Source organism: Dermacentor andersoni, chromosome 1 (assembly GCF_023375885.2).
Source record: "Dermacentor andersoni chromosome 1, qqDerAnde1_hic_scaffold, whole genome shotgun sequence".
Lineage (NCBI taxonomy): Eukaryota > Metazoa > Arthropoda > Arachnida > Ixodida > Ixodidae > Dermacentor > Dermacentor andersoni.
The window spans coordinates 306,111,849-306,137,059 of NC_092814.1; the positions used below are offsets into that span (position 1 = coordinate 306,111,849).

Consider the following 25,211-nt stretch of genomic DNA (forward strand, 5'->3'; position numbering starts at 1 on the left):
TCCTAGTTTGCCAATGTGAGCGACAGCGAGGGTTCTTTTGGTGCGGCTCGCAGCTGCGCGCTAACTCCGTCTTTGAACAGGTTCCCTCTTTTAGCAGATACGTAGATCGCCTTCTAGTTTGCCAATGTGAGCGACAGCGAGGGTTCTTTTGGTGCGGCTCGCAGCTGCGCGCTAACTCCGTCTTTGAACAGGTTCCCTCTTTTAGCAGATACGTAGATCGCATTCTAGTTTGCCAATCTGAGTGATAGCGAGCGTTCTTTTGGCGCGGCTCGCAGCTGCGCGCTAACTCCGTCTTTGAATAGGTTCCCTCTTTTAGCAGATACGTAGATCGCATTCTGGTTTGCCAATGTGAGCGACAGCGAGCGTTCTTTTGGCGCGGCTCGCAGCTGCACACTAACTCTGTTTTTGAATAGGTTCCCTCTTTTAGCAGATACGTAGATCGCATTCTAGTTTGCAAATGTGAGCGACAGCGAGCGTTCTTTTGGCGCGGCTAGCAGCTGCGCACTATTTCCGTCTTTGAATAGGTTCCCTCTTTTAGCAGATACGTAGATCGCATTCTAGTTTGCCAATGTGAGCGACAGCGAGCGTTCTTTTGGCGCAGCTCGCAGCTGCGCACTAACTCCAAGTGCCATCAACTCAGCTGCGAGGAACAGTCGCGGCGTGCGGCTCGTGATAGGGCGCAGCGCTAAATGGACGTTATACTCTGGAACCCTCCACCGGTAGGATGTGGCCGACGAGTCCGAGATTAGAAACCCATGTAGTGGGACACCGTATGATTCGCGTACATTAGGCTACTATTCAGGAGTGGTTTCGAACCCACTTTTTATACACTAATTCACCGAGTCATTTCTATCAACTTAGGTTGTTCTTCAAGAAATCATCATCATCTTCTTCTTCTTCTCTTGCGTGACTTCTACAGTCAGCTTAGCCTCGAAAGCCCAGATGAGAGTCTCCATAGTTTCGAAATCATTGGGTGCTTATACGAGGCAACATCGCTCGAGAAAACTAAACAGAATTCATGATGGTACAAAAGCAAGGACATAATACGAACACTAGTAGAATCGCAAATTTACTGAAAGGAACACAAAGACACAGATCAAACAAAACAAACATATTGTCTTTCCTTTTTCAGTTTTTGATCCGCATATTAGAGTATGGATTGCCATGACATTTTAACCGACGTCAAGAGCGTACGACACTTAAGACATCGGAGTAGCCATGGTGATCATATGATTTCTGGGGTGGCCAAGGCATCGTCAGAATGGCAGAATTTCCGTGCAGTTCCCGCTCGTCCGACGCCACGTTGAAAGCAGACACCGAGAAGGTGCACTCCTGGGCCACGTCCGGAATACCTATAGAGTGAAACGATAGCGAGAGTTAAACATAACTTAAGGGCCACTTTCACTTGAGTTGCAGTAAGCATTTAAACAGTGAATTCAGCAACGTGTAATTATTCGCCCTTACTTTATCGTCATGCTCACATGCTTGATGCCAAGAATTATTAAGGTTATGACGCACGGCTGTTAACGTACTAAAGCGAGAAAGACGATAAGCAGACAAGAAAGGGGGTAACATGGTTGCATGGGTTACGATCAGCTACGTCACCCTATAATCTGAACATGCTGTATATTAGCGAGTTTCAGCACATTCATTTCCATTCATGGAATACCGAAAGACCAGAAAAAGACATGCATATAACAGTGCTTGTGGCTCCATCCTGGGACGCTGACGTCAACTGCAGTTCAAAGCGCTACAAGTGAACCCACCCTGCTTTATGGTGCAAAGGTTTTATCAGCAGTAATTATATGTGTATAATGGATTTCATTTTTCACCTGTTTCTCAGTCTGCCAAAAAATCGACGCTAAACAAGTACGTTTGAAGGCCCATTAATGCTGCGGTTGCCACTGAGGTCCGGTGTTCTACCCTCCTGTCAACCGTAATACGTTTATAGGCTAGACGAAAACATCATCATCATCATCATCAGCCTGGTTACGCCCCCTGCAGGGCAAAGGCCTCCCCCATACTTCTCCAACAACCCCGGTCATGTACTAATTGTGGCCATGTCGTCCCTGTAAACTTCTTTAATCTCATCCGCCCACCTAACTTGCTGCCGCCCCCTGCTACGCTTCCCTTCCCTCGGAATCCAGCCCGTAACCCTTAATGACCACCGGTTATCTTCCCTCCGCATTACATGTCCTGCCCATGCCCCCATTTCTTTTTTTTTATTTCAACTAAGATGTCATTAACTCGCGTTTGTTCCCTCACCCAATCTGCTCTTTTCTTATCCCTTAACGTTACACCCATCATTCTTCTTTTCATAGCTCGTTGCGTCGTCCTCAATTTAACTAGAACCCTTTTCGTAAGCCTCCAGGTTTCTGCCCCGTAGGTGAGTACTGGTAAGACACAGCTATTATACACTTTCCTCTTGAGGGATAATGGCAACCTGCTGTTCATGATCTGAGAATGCCTGCCAAAGGCACCCCAGCCCATTCTTATTCTTCTGATTATTTCCGTCTCATGATTCGGATCCGCCGTCACTACCTGCTCTAAGTAGATGTATTCCCTTACCACTTCCAGTGCCTCGCTACCTATTGTAAATTGCTGTTCTCTTCCGAGACTGTTAAACATTACTTTAGTTTCCTGCAGATTAATTTTTAGACCCACTCTTCTGCTTTGCCTCTCCAGGTCAGTGAGCATGCATTGCAATTGGTCCCCTGAGTTACTAAGCAAGGCAATATCATCAGCGAATCGCAAGTTACTAAGGTATTCTCCATTAATTTTTATCCCCAATTCTTTCCAATCCAGGTCTCTGAATACCTCCTGTAAACATGCTGTGAATAGCATTGGAGAGATCGTATCTCCCTGCCTGATGCCTTTCTTTATTGGGATTTTGTTGCTTTCTTTATGGAGGACTATGGTGGCTGTGGAACCGCTATAGATATCTTTCAGTATTTTTACATACGGCTCGTCTACACCCTGATTCCGTAATGCGTCCATGACTGCTGAGGTTTCGACAGAATCAAACGCTTTCTCGTAATCAATGAAAGCTATATATAAGGGTTCCTTATATTCCGCACATTTCTCTATCACCTGATTGATAGTGTGCATATGGTCTATTGTTCAGTAGCCTTTACGGAATCCTGCCTGGTCCGTCCTTTGGTTAACAGAAGTCTAAGGTGTTGCTGATTCTGTTTGCGATTACCTTCGTAAATACTTTATAGGCAACGAACAGTAAGCTGATTGGTCTATAATTCTTCAAGTCTTTGGCGTCCCCTTTCTTATGGATTAGGATTATGTTAGCGATCTTCCATAATTCCGGTACGCTCGAGGTCATGAGGCATTGCGTATACAGGGTGGCCAGTTTCTCTAGAACAATCTGCCCACCATCCTTCAACAAATCTGCTGTTACCTGATCCTTCCCCGCGGCCTTCCCCCTTTGCATAGCTCCCAAGGCTTTCTTTACTTCTTCCGGCATTACTTGTGGGATGTCGAATTCCTCTAGGCTATTTTCTCTTCCATTATTGTCGTGGGTGCCACTGGTACTGTATAAATCTATATAGAACTCCTCAGCTACTTGAACTATCTCATCCATATTACTAATAATATTGCCGGCTTTGTCTCTTAACGCATACATCGGATTCTTGCCGATTCCTAGTTTCTTGTTTACTGCTTTTAGGCTTCCTCCGTTCCTGAGAGCATGTTCAATTCTATCCATAATATACTTGCTTATGTCAGCTGTCTTACGCTTGTTGATTAACTTCGAAAGTTCCGCCAGTTCTATTCTAGCTGTAGGGTTAGAGGCTTTCATACATTGGCGTTTCTTGATCAGATCTTTCGTCTCCTGCGATAGCTTACTGGTATCCTGTCTAACGGAGTTACCACCGACTTCTATTGCACGCTCCTTAAAGATGCCCACAAGATTGTCGTTCATTGCTTCAACACTAAGGTCCTCTTCCTTAGTTAAAGCCGAATACCTGTTCTGTAGCTTGATGTGTAATTCCTCTATTTTCCCTCTTACCGCTAACTCATTGATCGGCTTCTTATGTACCAATTTCTTCCGTTCCTTCCTCAGGTCTAGGCTAATTCGAGTTCTTACCATCCTATGGTCACTGCAGCGCACCTTGCTGAGCACGTCCACATCTTGTATGATGCCAGGGTTAGCGCAGAGTATGAAGTCTATTTCATTTCTAGTCTCGCCATTCGGGCTCCTCCACGTCCACTTCCGGCTATTGCGCTTGCGGAAGAAGGTATTCATTATCCGCATAATATTGTGCTCCGCAAACTCTCCTAATAATTCTCCCCTGCTATTCCTAATGCATATGCCATATTCCCCTACTGCCTTGTCTCCAGCCTGCTTCTTGCCTACCTTGGCATTAAAGTCGCCCATCAGTTTAGTGTATTTTCTGCTCACTCTACCTATCGCCGTTTCCACGTCTTCATATAAGCTTTCAACTTCCTGGTCATCATGACTGGATGTAGGGGCGTAGACCTTTACAACCTTTATTTTGTACCTCTTATTAAGTTTCACAGCAAGACCTGCCACCCTCTCGTTAATGCTATAGAATTCCTGTATGTTACCAGCTATATTCTTATTAATCAGGAATCCGACTCCTAGTTCTCGTCTCTCCGTTAAGCCCCGGTAGCTCAGGACGTGCCCGCTTTTTAACACTGCATATGCTTCTTTTGGCCTCCTAACTTCACTGAGCACTATTATATCCCATTTGCTGCCCTCTAATTCCTCCAATAGCACTGCTAGACTCGCCTCACTAGATAACGTTCTAGCGTTAAACGTTGCCAGGTTCATATTCCAATGGCGGCCTGTCCGCATATGTGAACCTATATATGACCTATATATGACCTCCTATATGAACGAAAACACGGTATTCAAATTACAGGAAAGAAAATGAAAGCAGAGTCACCTTCGTGTATTAGCGATAAAGCTAATCAGTCTGTTGAAGGCGAGCGTGACGCATCATCAGTCCTCCGTCTTGTTCTCTAAAGAATTCCGTTCCCCGCAGTGTCCTACGCGTGCTATTCATTAGGGTTCTTTGCTGTCCGACCAGTCATTGCTGTAGAAACTCAGGCGTGCTAAATGGGTTCAAATTTGATGATCATGCTTAAAATTTGTACATCTGCAATGAACATATTTCTCTGTGCTGAAAGACAGCCTTAACTCCGGAAATGGTTATAATGCAAGTAATTGTTAAACAGGTTGCAATAACTTTTCTGAGATAAATATGAGGTGGTTTCATACGGATGTCATGCCGGAAGCCTCTGCGCCGAAGGATTGAGCGAACACCAGATAATTCAACGTCTTCCAAACGCCTTCGTTGATGCTGCCTTGGTGTGTTACCGGCCGGCGCCAAATACAAAGAAAAAGCACGCCACAAGCTGGTTCAGTGGATATGGCTTCTTTGCCAACAACTCGCCCACCGTTGTGTATGATACCAGGGTGGCCTTCTAATCACCGGAAATGAATCACAGCCGGCTGTTTTTTATGGTAGAGGCAGCAAGTCATACACCCATTGTTCCTCGCACAAAGGTCAAGACAGAACTAGTGTTTTACACCCAAATGGGCACTGCAGTGACTGGTGAGGCAGATTTTGCTCGGCTGGGAAGACAGGGAGGCTTCGCCACGTTAACTTGGCAATACGGACAACATAACTTTTTATATAACGTAAATGCCGATAATCTTTGTTTTATTTATACTTGTAATTCAAATCATGGGGACGGTGGTAAAGAACATGTTGCTGAATATTGTCATTTGCGCGGTATTAAGGCCGAACGATGGATACTATGCCTACCTCCTTATAGTGTATTCGCGCCTTTGGGAAAATAAAAACAATCGAATTTTACTGTCGGACGCCTCGTCTAAACCCTACTCGAGCCACAGGTAGGCGTCATTCGCAAACGAAAAGTGCCCTCGGGGTAGATACTATCCTGCGCGAAAAAGATGACGGAGACAGTTGGCCTGAAGTCCATCGTGTTTATTTTAGAGCGGCCGAATAAACTTAACGATGACAGCTACAACACAGCCGCAGTCAAGTGAAGTTTTATTGAGAAAAAGAAAGCGCTCGCCTGCAAATTGCACATAAGAAAACGCGAGGATCTGAAATCCCAGTTAAATTTAAGAGAAGTAAGTAGCATAAAACAGGTCATGTAATAAGCAGATCAGACACTCGATGATCTTTTAGTGTAACAGAATAAGTACGAAGAAGAAAAACTCCCCCGAGACAGCGGAAGGTTACACGCGATAAATTGAACTATGGGAGTCTAGGCTTAATATGGAGCCTGCTGGTGCAGGGCAGCGAATGAGATCATTGGGAGAACCATTCCTACTGCGCTATACTTAACATGCCCAATATGATGATGTATATATACACACTAATGTACATAAGCGACGTCCTGTGCATAGTGTAGCATTTAAGGAAAAAAAAAAAAAATCTGTTCCGAGCTGGCGCTTACCTTGAGCATTTTGCCGTGTTCTAGTCTGTACTGCTTCAGAATACCGGCACTTGACAATATGAACTATATGTATAAGGCACCGAATGGGCAGGAACTATTTATTGGTGCAATCAGTTACAGCAACTTATCTTAGTGCTCGTGCATACGAGAGAACACGAAGCAAAGGATTTTTAGAAAATTATTTAGAGAAAATGTTGAATGGGTCCGGCAAGAATGAGCTCATCACGCAGGTATTAGGCGGAAAAAAAGAACAGAGAATTGCGTACCAGGTATGGCAAAAAAGGATTGATCAGTGATCGCAGCCATCAGATGATCCTGGTCACATTGCCAGGAGACAACGTAGCCTGTCAGCGGACCCCTTGGCTCATCCGGCGCCTTCCACTCGAGCTGAGCCGACGAACCATCTTCTGCTGCATTTACTGTCAGGCGGGTAGGTTCACTCGGCTCTGCAAAACGCGTAGCGCAGACAAGACGTTAGGATCAACGCTGTGGGCTGAATCTATGTTTAAACTTCGTGTTGCAGTATATCCCAGTTGATGGCACCAGCTTGCTGCTTTTCTATTGCTACTGCACCGCGGGTCAGAGGCTCGAACGGAATGGCCGTAGAGTTTTATTTAATGTATTCCTTTGTTTCACCATGAAGTTCCTCCATATTACCGCAAGCTAAATACATCAGCTAAGCCCCGTGCAAAGAAAATTCAGTACAGAGGCACGACAGTTGCGTCGTTACTTTCTACGTCATCATGTTCATGTCCAATGCCCCGCATAGCGGAAACACGTGGTAACGAATGGCGATAACGGCTATACCGCATCTGTAAACTCGAGAATTGTCTGAGCCTCGATGGCCACGCACAGTCAGCGCATCAAGAGAGACCAACTGAAGAGCCGTAAATAAGCGTACTGTAGGCACTTCCTGGGTTCTTCCCGTAAACTTAAAAAAATGATCAAAAAAGGCAATACGTATTGTTGTTGCAGTTAGTTGCTAAAAATACCTGACATGTCGGTTGTGATGATCGCTGTGTTCGCGTCCCCACATCCTAGGTCGTTACAGCCTCTCACTGATAGTGAGTAGGTCGTGTGCGGCCTAAGCTCTGAGATCCTGACGTATCCCGCTTTGAAGGAGGAGTTCCAGCCGTGCAACACGACCGCGTCGCATTCCGTCGAGTTCTCGCAATTCACCCAGTTGCTGTAGTTCGTTGCAACCTAAGGAAGAAGGTAAGGACAACAGCACAGCGATAACGTGGTCAGGCGTGAACTCTGGACACATTGGTTACACCAACAAGCCGAGCACTTCTTTGCAAAACACCAGGTAAAGCGTTCGGGCAGATGGGCATCGGGAACACACATGTGCACACACATCGCACACACATGCGCACAGATGACTGCTGTGAAGCCGCTTTGCCTTCAATAAAGCTGAAGTTGCTAAGACCAGGTATGTCAACAAGCTAACTCCCATAGAAAATTCCCTGAAAAATTCAATCCCCCCTAGCGTGCCTTGCACCCTCTCGTTTATTAAGTTCAGGAGAGGCTAAGATATTCATTGCTTTTACTGTGACACTGACTTGTACTCATTTGGTAAATTAATAGTGCCTTTATTTTTTATTTATTTAGTAAGCAGTGCGGAGTAAACTCGCGTGAGTTTACACGTATAAAGTATACACAATATAAAGTTACAAAGTATAAAGTTACACAGTATAAAGCTGAAACACCATTCAGGCGTTTCAGATTAGGTTGCATTTGGCAGCTCTGACCAAGTCCACTAAGCATCATCCTAATCAACTCTAGGGCGAGACAAGATATTCGGCTTAAGTTGAAAATGAACATGTCTTGAAGCACACCAGCACCCTCAGTACTCGCGGTAAAGTGTGTGTGCAACAATCGGGAAGATGCGTCAACTATCGCAACAGGGAACATCGCGCATTCTTAAAAGCCTCAGGATCTTGACATCTTGCAAACAAATTGGAAGAAACGTTCTTGCTATCCTGCTTTCAAAGAAGGCAAATTGTTTTGAGACATCGACATCAAGCAGCTCTTCAGCTCGTAGAATCAAACCACTTCAAAAAACACGGAAAGGTGGCGTCAGTCAAGCTAAAAGAATTTTACAGAATAAGTAGTTCAGCTACCGTGATAATTAGCACCTGCCTGCGTTTGTTTGTATTGTAAGTTACACACGCTACCGATGGCTTTTATGATATATTCTCTTGTTTATATGCCCCGCTGTGCGTGGGCAAGAAATTGGTTAACGACCTATGAAGTTATTGTGCGATAAGAAGTGTTTCAGTTCTGAGTGAAAGGCTATATCCCATCTGACTATCCGTTATCTTTGTGTTTGTGTGTGCTGCTGCGCTTCAAGATCTGTTCAATATGGACTATTCTACTGCATCCAATGAAAAAAGGGATCCAATCAAGTTTTTCATTTAATTTAAAGAAATGATTGCGTGATTATAGTCACACAATAAATTATCATGTGAGTTTGTTACTGTTGGCATTGTAAGAACGCAAGTACTAAAATCTACCTGAATATTTACGTCTTACGTGACATGGCTTGTGACATGGCATGCAAACGCAAACGATATAGAGAAAGCCACGCAAACATGTGCAGTAATACGAGCAGCCAACCTCTACATGCGTAATGGTGCTGTTGAGAAACGTCCATGACAGAGCCACTATGTCTGGCGTGGACTGGAATCCTCTTGTGGACAATGTTGGAGCCAGAGGAACTGTTAGACGAGAACAGAAACAGGAGCACACATACGAGCAATCTTCAGCCGCCATTGAATTAGAACTACACACAGTAGCCACCCAGTGAAAACTACATCGTTGATACACTGGGCTTTTGCCGGCAGCTTACGCTGCCAACTAATTCATGTAAATATAGACATCCAAAATTTTACTGTATTGCACCGAATTAACGCGCCTCATATTTCGGGCAATATCGCGTAAAATATACTAATTTCCTTAATTTTATTACATTAAGTGCAACATAATGTGGTCATATTTAGAGCCATCTTAGCGATTTTTGTAATACTTATGGATAAGTGCTGTTCCATGAAAGCAAGCCTGCCCCGTTTATTTTAGATCGTTTGTTAATCTATGTATGAATATATCAAAGTGCCATAGTATACGATGAGAGACGCGCGTTGAATTGCCGGGACGAACACGTCCCATAATTTCTTTCTTTATTGCCAGCTAAAAGATGAGCATGTCCAATTTCTTTAAGCGCAATGTCACAATCTGACGTGCAACGGTTAGAACATGGAATTTCTGTGCTGTTGTGCCAGAGTTCAAAAGCAATCGGTCATTTTATTTATTTATTTATAGTGGTAACTAGTAGGTAAGATTATGCATGTGATCTCACTTGAGGATAAACGACTAGAAAAATAGAAGCTACAAAGTGAGCAGAACAATCCAAGAAAGCTATCGCTTTAAAATAGAAAAAAAGACTCATATCCCTATTGCAAAAACCAGCGTCTTCGAGTGCCTTCCAGTGTGAAACAAGCGCGTTTTTTGGCACTGGATCGCATTGGGTACGCTGGCGCTCGCTGGGACTCGCTGGGACATGAGTGAGAACGCTGGATAAGAGCTGGGTCACACTGGAAAAGATGCTGGTTCCACTGCCGTGAAACTGGGGCGCACTGGTTTGTGCTGTATAGGCACTGGTTCTCGCTGCAGTTCGCTGGTTCGCACTGGAAACTGCATTGGTTGTGTTTGTGGCGCGCTGGTTCCAGCACGCAAGGACGAGCGCTGCTGAATATTATATGCTTTATACAATTTCATCGCTTGATACCAGTCTCTTGTCCTAAATAACACGATATCTCGGGGTCATAAAACTATATTTCGTGTCGCAGCTTGGAATAAAGGTGCGCGAGCTACATGCCTTGTTTATTCGTGCACATTTGACACTGAAAATCCCTTTCGTTTTTTGTATTTTCCCTTTTGACAGGGCGGATAGCTTAATTCATGAACTAAAGCACGCAAACGCAGAGGACACTGCGTCTTGTAGTAGTTCGCAAGTAACATATGACTGGGAGTTGACGCCGTTGTCGCAGTGTTGGGGAGTGGACATGAAATCCAGAAGTCGTTCAGACGCGCTCGAACGGACCCCCGAGTTCGAAGCCTACCGCTGATTGATATTATCGCACCGATAAAAATGCTGACGCGATTCGTGCGCTTACACTTTCTCTATTGTACTAAAAGAGTTCTGAGGCTCAAATACACACATTTTCGCTTTCACCAGCTACCCGCGCCGAAATCGGTCCCCACCGAAGCTTAGGCCTAGCGTATCCGCCGAGTCTGTCTGCGCGCTATCGGCGCGTCTAGGCTCAGGAATCAAGAAGTCTAACAAAGATAAATCACTCTATATTTCAGATACCGCATCGGTGTTTTTAATTAAACCATTTTTTCATGTCTACAGTGCCAGCACAAGAAGCGATGAGCGCCGATATGACGCGTCGTAAACGCAGGTATATGTGCGGTATATACGGTGTCCAGGCACCGCGTATTTAACGCGCTGTATAGAGCTGTTTTTCGCATCAGTAGCCAGCGGCTCCCAGTACGCCGCGCCTGCCCAGCGCCCCAGCATCCAGCGCGCGGCACTGGGCTCGTAATCGGGCGCACTGGATGCTGGGTACTGGGCTTTGCAATAGGGTAAGCTAAGCGCGTCGTGTCTTGTGCTTAAACACGTTTTAATGCTGAATAAAAGCACCACTTTCTTTTCAAGATCCACCACGCTGGCTGAGTGACATGTTCGTCCCTGAAATCTGCAGCGCGTTTTTTGTAAAGCACAAGCTCTCGCTTACAAATGTGCCAACCAAACGTTGGTTTTGCCGGTATTTTTATTCTTTTTTATATCAAGTCTTCCCAGCAAGCCAGCATTTCCGCCCAAATAATTAGTCGGTAATATGGTTTCTGGTGAGCAACAATTGGGAGCTGCAAGGTCCACAGGAGAGATAATTTTGAGGATTAGAAAGGCACATATGAAACAAGTCTAGAGGCGACATTGTGCTTGTTGCTTACCAAGGGGCCAAGTGCTTATGGTGGCTCTTGCAGGGCGGCCGCGTTCTCGTTTTCCGGGCGTCCTCTCCAGAGAAAGCAGCACCTGAACTTCGTACTCTGCGCCTGAGCTGAGATTCTCTATCTTGATCGCCTTCTCGACAGTGTGGACGTGCCGGTATAAGCCATTCGTCTTCACTCTCACTTCGAACTCCGGGTTCAGCTCTCGGGCGTGCCGCGGGAGCGTGATGTTCCATTCCAAGTACAGGGAGCTAGTGTCATTCGATAGGATTGTCGTGATTACAGGCGTTGGAATAGCTGCGAAAATGCCAGAAATATAATGAAATGAAGGAAGTTGCCGCAAGTAATGGCGAAACGCACAGAAGTCTATCTAAGGGAGCGAACAACATTTCACAACATGGATGAGACAGTTCTCGCTTACACCGCACCGATTCTTAATTCTTGCACAATGTACAACTTAGGAATTAATTTTGTTCATATTGTAGCAGCTTAGCTTTGACGTAGTCATTCACATCAACTATTATACTGGGTGTTTTTGTAGATGTTTATGGCTTTCGTTATTGAAATTCGGATGCTCCCGATCAGTCTGCTTGATAAATTGTGCTCTATTTTATCGCGATAGCAATTATACGGACACTCCAAGCGCATTTCCGCCGTCGCCTTGAGGTTCCGTATCAGGTCCAAGGGAGATAACACCACCGCGCTCCTTACGTTGCATGTGCGAGTGAAAGCTTGCGAGGGGAGCCGACGATCGGCGGCTCAAAGTCGCCCACGTGAAAGTGACGAAAGCAGAGAGGAGGCGCGCCATCTTCCGTGGCATGCGAGGAACCAAACGTTGCGAGGCGCCGGGGGCAGGGCACGGAGGTGGGACAGCGTTCTCCCCGGCTGCAACTGCGCATGTGGGGGCTGCGCGCGGCCGCGGCGATATCTTGCGAGCGATATTCGTTGGGAGGAGAGTCTAGGTGCGTGGGGGGCTTGTAGCGTTGTGCGTGCTGTGCTCTAGCCGCTCAGTTTCTGTTGAAGCGATAGACAGCACGAATGTCACTTCGCTCGCTGCTGCGGCCGCGTTTCCACACCCCAGCGTTTTGTCAGCGAGTGTCCGCAGTAATCGAGTGTGATATGTTCAGGTTTGCTATGCGCGCTGACACGTTGGTTAAAAATTTAGTTAGCAAGCAAATGTTTACAAGTTCAAATGGCCGATGAAAGGGCTATCCTTACTTCATATGGTTGTTGGCAAATTTGCTATCGCACTCGATGCTTCGTCTTTCGGGCGAAACTGCTTCTCTTTCTGAACTACCTGATGATTCCGCAAAGCTGAGGAGTGCTTGTTAGCGTGGCATGGAGAATAGTCTTACATTTGATGAAAACAGAATGAAATTAGTGTTAAGATTCGAAAGTCGTGCTATCCTGTTCTACGTAACATTGCTACAGAGCAGAAAACAGCGTAAGCGAGGCTTTATGCCCACCAGTTTTGCTCGATTGCTCCCGCCCTTGGGTAGCATGCATAATTTTTAAAGCGAAACTTGTATTTTCTCACTTGTGTCGGCGAGGGTGTTGGTGTTGTCCTACGAAAAAAATCAATTCGTGCGAATATAAAAATTACTTGTCAAGCTGTGCATTCGAAACACCGACCTCCGGGTTGCGAGACCGCCACACTAACAGATTCAGCCACTCTAGGTTCTTTTTTCTTCATTAGCGACACGGCAACATACAAAACAAGACATTTTAACAATACATGACAGTCACTAGAAAAATCTCTGCCATTGGTTGACGGTCACGGGGGTTAAAAACGCTTGAAGTTAGCAAGCTCAGTCATCACACTGAGCCATGTTGGTTTCTCTTTTTGCAAATTATACATTTCCTTAATATAACAAATGCTTTGCATGAAGTATTCTCTAACAGGCCGGGCGCTTATTTCAGCACGCCTCACGGCCATTCTGGCTTTTCATAAACTATGTAAGGATAACAGCATATACATGTCATACAATACGGTGTCTTCATTTAGAGTAGGCAAGAAACGAATCCCATATGGCGTAATCGGCACGTCCTTCTTTAGGGTTCTCTGTAAAATGTCCCAATGGAATACAGCATCCCAGCAGTCAACAAATATGTGAAAGTGAAAGTGAAAATTTATTTTCTTTTCAACGAAAAGAGGGCGCTAAGACAAAAGGCAAGAGCCTGACAAGGTCCCGGTCACTCGTAAAACAGCTGGCATTGTGCACGAGCACTTCACAACAAATTCACAATGAATTTCTCAAGCATTGTAAAAGCATCAAGCAGTAAGTTAACATGCACAAAATTTGTACAAGAAAAGAATAAATTGAATACACAACTTATCGAGTTAGCGGTATAGAGATACATATTTTTTTTTTTACAAACATAAAAATATCAGTCGTAAAACACAGAAACAATATCATACAGCTTACAACATGTGCGTTATAGAAAAAACATTTGAAAGGTAGTAAAATAAATACAAATAAATACAAAGTATGTCGACTAAATAAATATAGCATTCCGTTTGTTCCAATAGGTATTTTTTAATTGTAGATTTAAAACGTTCTTGTGGAAAGTGATATTCAGTTTCAAAGGGAAAGTTATTTATTATCGTGGGAATTTGGTAGCTTAGTGTTTGCTTGCCATAATTGGTGCGTGTGATAGGAACAAGCTTACGTTTCGTCCGAAATGCATAATGGCTGCTGGAATTATCTGGACAAGAAAAGAACAATCTATGATGATGGATGTACTTAAGTAGACAGAAGCTGTATACTTCTTTTCCTTTAAGGATGCCATATTTCTGAAATAGCGGTGACGTAGGTAAATCTGAAGGTCTGCCATGAAACCCCTCAATAGCACGCATAGCGCGTTTCTGAATTGAGATTAGTTTAATGTAATTGCTGGACGTCGTAGTTCCCCATACAAGGATACAGTAAGATAACCTTGAGTATAGAAGTGCGCAATACATGGATATCTTTAACCAAGGGGGCAACAAATGAGATATCTTATACAAACAGCCGACTGTTTTACTTAAATCAGACATTATTTTGGTGGTATGAAAATTTTAAGAAAGATTCTCATTGAACCAAACACCAAGAAATTTCTGGTTGAAACACGCTTTAATTCAGTATGTTCGTAGAAAATTTTCAGAGTGATATTTTCTACCGTATTACTAGTATGAAAAATTATGTAGTTAGTCTGTGATAAATTAAGGCTTAGCCTATTCGTCAATAACCAGTTATGTAGCTTTCTTAAATATGCATTTGTCGTAGCGTTCATTTGGGACAAGGAGCGGGATGAAAAAAATATATTCCTATCGTCAGCGTACATGACCAGATTAGGCAATTATATAGTGATATCATTTATATATACTAAAAACAATAACGGTCCTAATATAGATCCTTGAGGAACACCATGCTGAATTGCCAATTTCTCTGAGGGTGTGCCATTAACTTGAACATACTGTAATCTGTTATCTAAATAGTTCTTTATCAAGTCAGATGCAATGCCACGTATGCCATAACTGTTGAGCTTGCGTAGCAGGGTGTTGTGATCAACGCAGTCGAATGCCTTTCGGAAATCTAAAAAAAGACCAAGAGTGTACTGTTTCATTTCGATATTCTCAATAACTTTTTCTTTTACTGTTAAAAGTGCCTGCTCTGTTGATTTCTTTTTCAGAAATCCATACTGCGAGGAAGTAATAACATTGAACTTATGGAAAAAATTCTCGAGACGAGTACTAATGACACCTTCAAAAACTTTTGATAAGACGGGTAGAACAGAAATGGGTCTCTAATTCGATATGTCATTCTTTCCCCCACTTTTGTAAACTGGGCATGCACGTGCTATCTTCAGCTGATCTGGGTACACTCCGCTTTCTAACATACGATTTGCGATGTAACACAAGACGTCACATATTAAAGAAGATACATGGTTCAACGGAACCGCTAGTATACCACCATGCCGTGGTGAAACATGATTTTTTTACCTTATGTGCTAATGAAGGTATTTCATGAGTAGTAGTTGGCATAAGCGCAATAGAATTTTGTAAGGGAGTGATTAGATTAGAAAGTGCGTCTGGCACTGATTACGTACATACATAATCTGCTACATTAATGAAGAAATCATTGAAAGTGGTTGCTAGATCAGAGCCTGTCAGTTCGCCATTGAGTGTTATAATAGTAAGGGGCGGGTCCGGATTACATTTATTAGTTAAAAAAGCAATTTCGCTCCAAACTTTTCTACTGTCAGAATTTACTTTGGTAAACCGGTCAATATAATAAGGAGATTTAGCTATTTTAATATCCTGGTTAAGTTTATTTCTGTATTTTTTAAATTCAATGAGGGTATTGGCATCCCGGCTCTTCATAAACTTGTGATACAAATGGTTTTTCGTTTTAATTTTTTTGTAGAGTTCCTGAGTCATCCAAGGCTTTCTAAACTTTTTGCAAGTTTTAATTTTCTTTAGTGGAAAGGCAGTGTCGTAGCACCAAAGAAACTGTTTAATAGATGCATTATATGCTTTGTTTACGTCAGCTGTATCGTACACATGATCGCAATGTGAACTTTCGACTAATGTTTTGAACATACTCATCGTGTTAGCATTAATTACTCTGTATAACCGTGGGACCTTCACAACTGTGTCGTGAATGACAGGCAGGAAGCAAACGATTGGCAAATGATCGCTGATGTCATAGGACAGGATACCAGAGAGAATGTTGTTAGACACCAGATTTGTAATACATACGTCTAGTAGACTACTTGTTTCAACAGTTACCCCTGTGGGTAAAGATATGCAATTCCAGCAGGCAAATGATGCAACGGTATCATTGAATTGCGTTGCACATGAATCGTTCGACAATAAGTTAATATTTATGTGTTCGACTGTTTCGACTAATATATGTGTTCGACTGTTTCGGGTTTGCGGCATAGTAAGCAGTTGACGCTCCAAGGCACAGAAAGTGCTTTTTTCTCTAGCCGTGGTTTCAAAGCTAAAGTATTGGTGTGGAGCTGGAAAAAGAGGGGCTTTACTGACGGGAGTACTGGCATTCGTTTTACTCTTTTTAGAACGTTCTTTGCAGGTCCAGTGCAGAACATCAAGTATACAATGGCACTGACAAAATTGTACCTATCAGGTCCTTATACAAGCGCCTTTCGTGGTACCCTACCTAAGTATTTCATAGAAAACCCAACCTTCAACAGCTGAAAATCCCATACTACTTCCTTTAGGAAACCACGCACTCTGCCTTGACTGCACCGACGAGACGATACAATAAATTCAGGTATAGCTTCGCTCAGCGTTACATGAAACATAGTTAACAAAAATGGGTCCTTTTGGTCCCGTAAGTAAGGAAACCTCGACACAATCTGCCTAATGAACCAATGTGCCAGTCCCAATCCTGCAGTTTTAACGGAACGAAAAAGACTAGTGCGACTGGTGCGCTCCCAGCTTGAAACCCATACAAACACTGCAAGTACTCTGTGTAAACGTTGTATGTTGACCCTTGCCATGCAGGACGTTTGAAGCACGTAAGAAATTTTGGTAACGGCAGACAGGTTGCACACCGTCGCACGAGCAAAGATTAAAGATTTTTTTCTTTTATTAAATTTCTCTTTAGGGGCTTTTTCTATAGCGCTGATCTGAACTTCTTGTTTAAAATTCTCCCATAATTCTAGCACGTTGCCATCTTCAGCCTCGATCAAATTATCTGACTTTGCTTTCACGCTTACACAAAAGGATTCGTTCATTAGGAGTCCATCGTTAGACTTCCACATCTTCCTGTTAAATCTCGAGTTTCTTTCTTTAGTAATTATAGTACAGGGTACAAGGCTGTGATCGCTGAACGAAACGTGTTTCACACTATAGATGCCGCTTATCGGAAGAAGCTCCAGTGCGACATACCCTCTTCTAGTCTAGCGCCACTTTGCCCTTGAAAATGTGTGAATAGAGGCGTACCAGCACTAGACAGGACAAGACCGACATGATCCATATTAGATTATTGACCGAGATATGTTTAAAAGTAAACCACTTTAGTCGCGCACTGGAAGGTTATTCACTCGATTGGCCGCGAAATATACACAATTAAAATGTACTAGCAATGCGACTTTTCTGCCACACTGTAGATGCTGACTTACTCTTTCAAAGAAAGGAATACGCTCACTTTTAATCTTGGGGGCGTAGACCCATAACACGGGCTAACCTACGCCCAAAAGAGAAAAATCCACAAAAACCAGTCCTCCACTTTTACAAGGAAAAACGCCTTCTTCACTAATTCCCAGATTATTTATAATGCAAATAGCCACTCTAAGTTTATCAACGCGCTCTTTAAAGCGTGGTTTTAAATTCATGAAAAAACAGCCGGAGCGGAAGGCGCGAGCCAATCACAGGCGTCCTCTCCCTACGGAGGAAGAGGAGGAGGAAGAGCGAAAGGGTGTGATCGCGCGTTCGCTGGCCTGGCGCCTGCCGTTTCCCGCCAGTTCAGGCTGTTACGATCGGCCTGCAGGGGTACTAACCTGCGAACCTTTCCCAGCCAGCTGCAGCTGTTTCGATCGTCCTGCGGGGTTAGCGATCTTCGGATCATTCCCGGCCCGCTGAGACAAGTTGTTTTGGAAAACCAACAATGCGCCTCCTTCGGAGAACCGACGACTTGCCGGCGCGCAGCGACGAGTCATTTTGGAGAGACAAGAATGCGCCTCCTGGGGACAGCCAACGGCGCCGGCAAGTCGAGCCACGTTCGGCGGACCCAGTATTGTTACTTGATTCGCTGTCTTCTTCAGGGTCTACTTGGAGCAAGAGGACTCCTGGAAAAGTGTGTTTTGCGGTGCGTTTTCACAAGCCCCGGAATTCTTCACAATCTGCTGACAGTCGCGGCGGCTACCTGAGGAGCCCGTTCGGCGATCAAGAGGCACCGGCTGGGGTAAAGCGTGACAATCCTTGTCTACGACGACTGTCCCCGCTCGGTGTGTTCTGTGAATCCAAAGTGCGGGTGTAAGTCTGTAAACCCTCCCCCTCAATGGCGGGTCGACTACGCCTCCAACGATGACCTTGGATGGTCCGATTGGATGGAGATTGAACGGCAGTTTTCCCTCACCTAGGAATCTAGGGAGGACAGAGGGTTTTTAACAGCCGTTTTCGGCTGCTTGGTCTGCTGTGTGCAGTGTGCTTCGTGCTTCGTGTTTCGTGCTCCATTTGGGAGTCATGCTAGACTGTTGAAATGTATCTCCTGTCGTAATGTAAATATTGCAAATAAATCCCGTACTCCTAGTTCTCGATGCTAGCAAATTCCTCCCTTCAACAACCTCTAAACTCTTACAACTGGATGGCAGTGGTGAGATTGACCTACAACTCGTAGGAAGCAAGGAGATTTCACGAACTTTGGGACATGGTGACCGACCGGTATCCCGATCAAGTTGGAGGCGACTTGGGATTGACCACCTCTTACAACTGACTGGACACGGCGGTGAAGGACTTGTGATATGGCGCTGGTTGGGCGGGTAAGTGTTTAATTTTGGCTGTAAGATTTACCAGGCTTCAATTTCTCTGTGTTCGTAGATTTGAATCGCTGGGGATCTTCTACTTGTATTCTCATTTGCCTGGGTATCGCAGCAAATAATGTGTGACAGCAGAGCCAAGGCTTAAAGTAGCGACCATGGTCCAATTGTGTTTGACGAGAGCTGACCTGTTGTGGTTGTGTGAAGAGTTCGAGGTAGACGTAGAGGAAGACTTGATGGAAGCAGAAATTCGTAAGACCATTCTCCAAAGTGACAATGATATGAAACTCAGCGAACAACTGGGTAAATGAATTCTAAGCAAAAAACGGGAACAGGAAGGAATTAGGCAAGAACTGGAAGAAGCTAGGCGGGAACTGAAAATAATTTCGCAGGAAGAAGGCCTAACAGAAGTAACGAGGCAGTACGTTGCTGCATTGAACAAAGTGATTCAAGGTTTGGAGCAGTCAATAGAATGAAGTCAACAGCGGCTTGAGAAATCTGTAGGCAGGACGCAGCATAAATGGAAGGAAGTCGATAGCAGATTTTGGTCGAAAGCTGAAAGAAGTAGTAGTACCTGCGAGATTAGCCGTACGTTCACAAGTGAACTCAAAGTGCTAGCAGCTAACGATGCCTTAAGGGCAACAGAGGCTGTTAAAGGCCGTAGTGAAAGCGACGAAGTGATGTTCCAACAGAGCACTGTAGAGACAGCTAGGCCAGCTGTGAATGAATTGGCCCAGTCACCGTGCGTGTCCGTCGCTTGTAATGTTAGTGAGGTTAACGAAGTACAGAGTACTGCTGACCCGATAGACGCGAGCACCCATGTCGAGTCAGACCTGCGTGCCGAAATGAAGTGCCAGCTGAACGATGCAGTTGAAGGCAGTTCGCAGGATTGCGAGCTCCGTAGCTCAAGGGAAGACAACTGCATTGTTCAGGGATCGGTGCAACCGTCCGCCAGTCTAGGTAGCCAAGAGAGGGATGATTTAGTTAGCCATCATTCGGACTGTGCGGGTGAGACAGCGATCCAGACCGACGTGCTGTGTGCTGATGCACAGCGTGAGCTGGGAAACGCAGTCGCAGGAGTGCGAGTTGCATAGCTCGAGTAAAGACTGCTGCATTCTTCCAGAGTCGGTTGAGCTGTCCGCCAGTCGAGGCATTGAGAGAGTTGATTTAAATGAAAATCACTCAGACTTTGCGGGTAGGAGAGCGATCCGGGCTGCCGAGATGTGTACCGGCCAGCTTGAGGCGCGAGAAGGCGGCGTGAAAGGGAATTCAAAAAGAAAGTGCCGTAGAAAGAAGCGCGGTAAAAATTGGGAAGCGGTAAATAATGTAGCGCAACCAAAGACGGCGACAAACGCAAAAAAGCCAGGCCACGACGAAAAGAAAGGTGCGGTCATCGTTGACGATGTTGGCGCATCAAGCACGTTCGAGCCACCGGTCAAAAAGAGACCGAGAAGCATGTTCTACGCGGAGGCGGGCAAAGGGCACGGGGCAGTTATGTTCCTCGTCATTCCGTCGTTCTTTTCGGGGTGCAGCATGCAATGCGAAGGAGCGCAATGTGGCAGTTTGAGACGAGGTGGTAGGGAGTCGCGACGCGGTCAGTCGAGTTCGTGATGAAAGCCTGATACCAGAACGCAAATTGGCAGTAGACTGTAATGTCATGAAGGAGCTGGTAGTGTGTCAGCCTTTTTGTTGTCCCTGGGTAGCCAGAATAGCTTTCGAACCGCGACCACCTCGAGTACGGCTCAAAAGTATGAGACAGTCGTAAACGCTTGTGACGGGAGGCCAAGACAGCTTCCGTAGAAGTGAAACGTGTTGTTTTGTTTTATTTTTGAGCATATGAAAATTTTTGCGATTTAAGACTGAAGTTTCTTTTAATATGTAAGGTATGAGCTTTGTTTATGTTTTGTTTGAGAAGCTCTGGGATTTGAAAGATGCGTTTTATGTACACCTATAGTTTCGCGAGGTGTTAATTAATCAGTAGATAGGCTTTCTTTTTTTTGTGAGTAACCTTAAGGTCAAGGTTATTGGTGAGAGGCCTATGGTAACGCACATGATTCTTAGTTAACCTTCTTTATTTTTATAAGGGTTTTCGAATTTTCTAAGGTTAAGTGCGTAGGTTTTCAGTTAGTGCATAATTTGCACTAAGAAGCGTTCTTAGTCCCATTAGTGCGTGTCCTGTACGGACGGAAAGCAGCACAATGTTCATGACTGGGTCACTCGTGTGTGTTGAGGGTGGCCGCGTTCTGACTTCTCTAGTGAGCGTGTGTAGAACTAGCTATTAGAAGACGCAATTTTTTAAGGGTTCTGCAGAGTGCGTAAGTTACGCAAGTTTAGTTGTTCTTTTAAGGTACGTGTCCTGCATGGACTACAGGAAGAAACGAGAGTAAGCGTGATGAAACATTTGTGTACAACGCAAGTACGCGTTCTGAATAAGGACCACAAAGCTAGCGCGATTGTGATTACGTACATGTGGAGTTGACCAGACTGTTCAGTGACACCAGTACGTGCGATAAGTACGCCACTGCGATAGGGTAAGAACAAGCTGTTCGTGAAGTTAGGCTGCTTAAGTTATGTGCGGGTATTGGTGGTTGAGAGCCTTCGGTTTAATTCTTCGTAAACCTTTGCTCTTGTGCAGCACGACAGTCAGATCTGGTTAAACTCAGTGGGGACGTGAGCACTCGCTTTGGCGGCACAAAATTTTGGGGCCATAATTTTGGGTACCCAGTTGAGCGGCTTGCATTGAAATTTTGATAGGAAGCCTGGTGTGTTAACAGCTGATTCCGGGCGTTTGCACGCTGAGTGGTATTGTGTTGCCGGGATCGACTCTTCCCTGCCGGGTGATGTGAGGTGGTTTAAGGCATTTCAAGTACGCAGTGGTTGCAGAGAGCAAAGCCATATTTTTGCTCGCCAACGATTTCTTCCTGCGCAGCGTTATCAGCACTGGCCAATCGAGATTTTCCGGGCCCTGGAGGAGCTGTTACGATTGGCCTGCAGGGGTACTACCCTGCGAACCTTTCCCAGCCCGCTGCAGCTGTTTCGATCATCCTGCGGGGGTAGCGATCTTCGAACCCTTCCCACCCGTTGCAAGAAATCATTTTGGAAAGCCAACAATGCTCCTCCTTTGGAGAACGGACGACTTCCCGGCCGCAGCGACGAGTCGTTTTGGAGAGCCAACAATGCGCCTCCTGCGGACTGCCAACGGCGCCTGCCAGTCTAACCACGTTCGGCAGGCCGAGTATTGTTATTTGATTCGCTGTCGCCTTCACGGTCTACTTGGAGCAAGAGGACTCCTGGGGAAGGGTGTTTTGCGGTGCGTTTCCACGAGTCCCAGAATTCGTCAAAGTCTGCTCACAGCCGCGGCGGCTACCTGAGGAGTCCGCTCTGTAATCAAGACGCGCCGGCTGGGGTCAAGTGTTACAATCCATATCTAGGAGGACTCTCGCCGCTCGGTGTGTTCTGTGAATCCAAAGTGCGGGTGAGTGTGTAGACCCTCCCCCTCTAGACGACTCCAAGGCCAACTACGCCTGCAACGACGATTTTGGACGGTCCCATTGGATGGAGGCTGAACGGCAGTTTTCCCTCACGTAGGGATCTAGGGAGGACAGAGGGTTTTAAGCAGCCGTTTTCGACTGCTTGGTGTGCTGTGTGCTTCGCGCCTCGTCTTTCGTGCTCCATTTGGAAGTCATGATAGACTGTTGAAATGTATCTCCTGTCGTAATGTCAATGTTCTAAATAAATCCAGTGCTCCTAGGTATCGATGAGAGGAAGTTCCTCCGTACAACCATTTGAGCGATGGCATGGGCCAGCTACCACTTATCTCATGCCCGACCCCCAATCCTTACAACTGGTTGCCAGCGGCGGCATTGTCCTCCAACTCTTACAAGGCCTGGCAGTCAGATCGGGAGGGTGCATTTGGTTCAGTCTGCCTGAGAACTGGCTGTGTTGAAGAAACGGCCAGCAAGAGCGAGCCGCTCGTCGTGCGTTCGGCCGAACAACAGGTGGCGTTTCAACAACGCCGCTGGGACCTCGCTCGAGAACGGGCTTGTCGTCGACCTATAGCGATAAGCAAAACCCGTCTATCGAGTATAAATGATTGGAGTTTTAAGGCGTGTAAGATTTACGAAAAGGGCTTAGACTCAGACTACTGACATATCTTGCGCTGCCTTTCTAGTGAGAATCCAAAAATAATCAAGAGTGGACAAGTTCCTAAAATCGGTTTCAGTATTCATCCACCGGATGTATATGCCGAGATGGCGTTGTTCTTGTAAAAATGTGGACGAGATTTTCCTTTCGTAAGCCTGCCCAGTGCCTACATATGAGTTTGCTTATACCTATCCCACAAACGTATTCGGGAAACTTAATGCGCGAATAGTTGTTAGCACTGTACACTCCATACCACGACGCGCCAAGAGAAAATGAAATATATAAAGAATATCGACCTACCTACCACGATAAATCGCGATAGTTTAGCCTAGCGCTCCTTCCTAGCATAAATTAGTTACAGTTTTGACCATTCATCGCACATGCGTGACGCCCATAGGCTCAGACTTAGACGTAGCACTTTCCTTGTTCTGGTAGTCATTCATTGCACGGTTCCATCCGCGCGCGAAGTGTGCAAACCATGACCGACTGGTCACAGACGCGTTTGCTGTAGCTTTAAGGAGGCACAACATTCCTTACTTGCTAGTGACTGGGTCTGAAAAGACTTCTTAGAGCCCTCTGACATCGACATGTGGCAAAAAGCAGTTGAATGTGTCGCCATACGTTCTTGTCTAGTGGTTTTCGGGTAAGTAAGGTGGCCCACTTCACCATTTTTGAACCTCTCGTTCTAGTCTAACCCACCTATCACGGATAATTTAAGTGTCTTTTTAGACATGCAGGATACTCTGGGCTGAATTTCTTCGCGATAAAGCGGCCTCACCGCCTACAGGGCTATCTGACTGAGCTTTCTCGGTTGCTAGGTTGCCATAGCCATAAATTGAAATCCTTGGGTATTTTCTTTTCTCTCTTTTCTTTTTTTTTTGACTGAAGGTGGTGAGATCGAATGCACGTCCAGAACACTACATCTCATGGCTCGAGTGGCGCTTGACACGGCACAAAATGACGAGAGCCAGTGGGGCTGCACTCATCCAAGTACAAACAAATTCGGAAGGCCCACTAAGCGTCAACAAAAGACATTTCTTCGCCAGAACAGGAACTGGCCTCCCTGGTACAGTATTCGGCCTCTACCATCCTGATGACTCCTTCAATCAACCAATGGCCATCATTCTCCAGCAGCTGCTGAACACCTGACCAAGGCGGCGGTCGGACCTGTAACGCAGCTGAAGGTGCTAAGAATTTCGGATCCGGACAGGTCGCCACAGCAAACTGACCCTGGCAACGTACCGTACGCGAACGCTCTCGAGTGAAGCTAGCTTAGTGGAACAACTATCAGGCATTGTCTGGGGTATAACTTCCCTTAATGAGGTTAGAAAAACTGGTTAGGCTTATATATACATTGCTAAATAACGGCCATAACCCCTGCTATAGAGGTACCCCTGATAAGAAGCAATACGGGGTAAGATTCCTAATCCATAAGGACATAGCGGGCAACATTGACGAATTCTACAGCATTAACGAGAGGGTAGCAGTAGTCGTAATAAAACTTATAAGATGTATAGATTAAAGCTAGTACAAGCCTACGCTCCAACATCCAGTCACGACGATGAGGAAGTAGATCAGTTTTATGAAGTTGTTGAATTAGCGATGATAAAAGTGCGAACTGAATATGCTGGAGTTATTATGGGCGACTTTAATCGGAAAGTGGGGAAAACGAAGGCAGGTGAACAAGCAACTGGTAACTACTGCATCGATTCCAGGAACACTAGAGGAGAATTTGGTAGAACTTGCGGAATGGAATACGCTGCGAATAATGAACACCTTCTTTTAGAAGCATAGCAACAGAAAGTGGACCTCGTAAAGCGCTAATGGTGAAAAAAAATAAAATAGATTTCATACTTTCTGCAGTGCAGGATGTAGAAGTCTTAGGTAGGGTAAAGTGCAGTGATTATAGGTTAATGAGCTCTAGGATGCCCCTCAATATGAAGAGACAAAGGGCAAAGTTGGTGAAGAAGAAACAGGACAACCTAGAAGCAGTAAGGGTCAAAGCAGACGAATTTAGGCTGGTGCTTGCAAACAAATATTCAGCCTTAGAACAGAGAGATAAAGATGGCATAGAGGTAATAAACGAAACTGTAACTAGAGTGGAT

General features: G+C 45.2%; 1 protein-coding gene across 1 annotated transcript; it reads right to left on the reverse strand.

The window, feature by feature from the left end:
• Nucleotides 1-1,062: 1,062 nt before the first annotated feature.
• LOC129381048 (uncharacterized) lies at nt 1,063-13,414 on the reverse strand. Its single transcript, XM_072288854.1, has 6 exons — nt 13,409-13,414; nt 11,482-11,848; nt 9,085-9,185; nt 7,458-7,668; nt 6,732-6,911; nt 1,063-1,352 (listed from the first exon to the last, which is right to left on the reverse strand). The coding sequence occupies exons 1-6, from the start codon at nt 13,412-13,414 to the stop codon at nt 1,183-1,185; spliced, it is 1,035 nt and encodes a 344-aa protein (XP_072144955.1). The 3' UTR covers nt 1,063-1,182.
• Between the last annotated feature and the right edge of the window lie 11,797 nt (nt 13,415-25,211).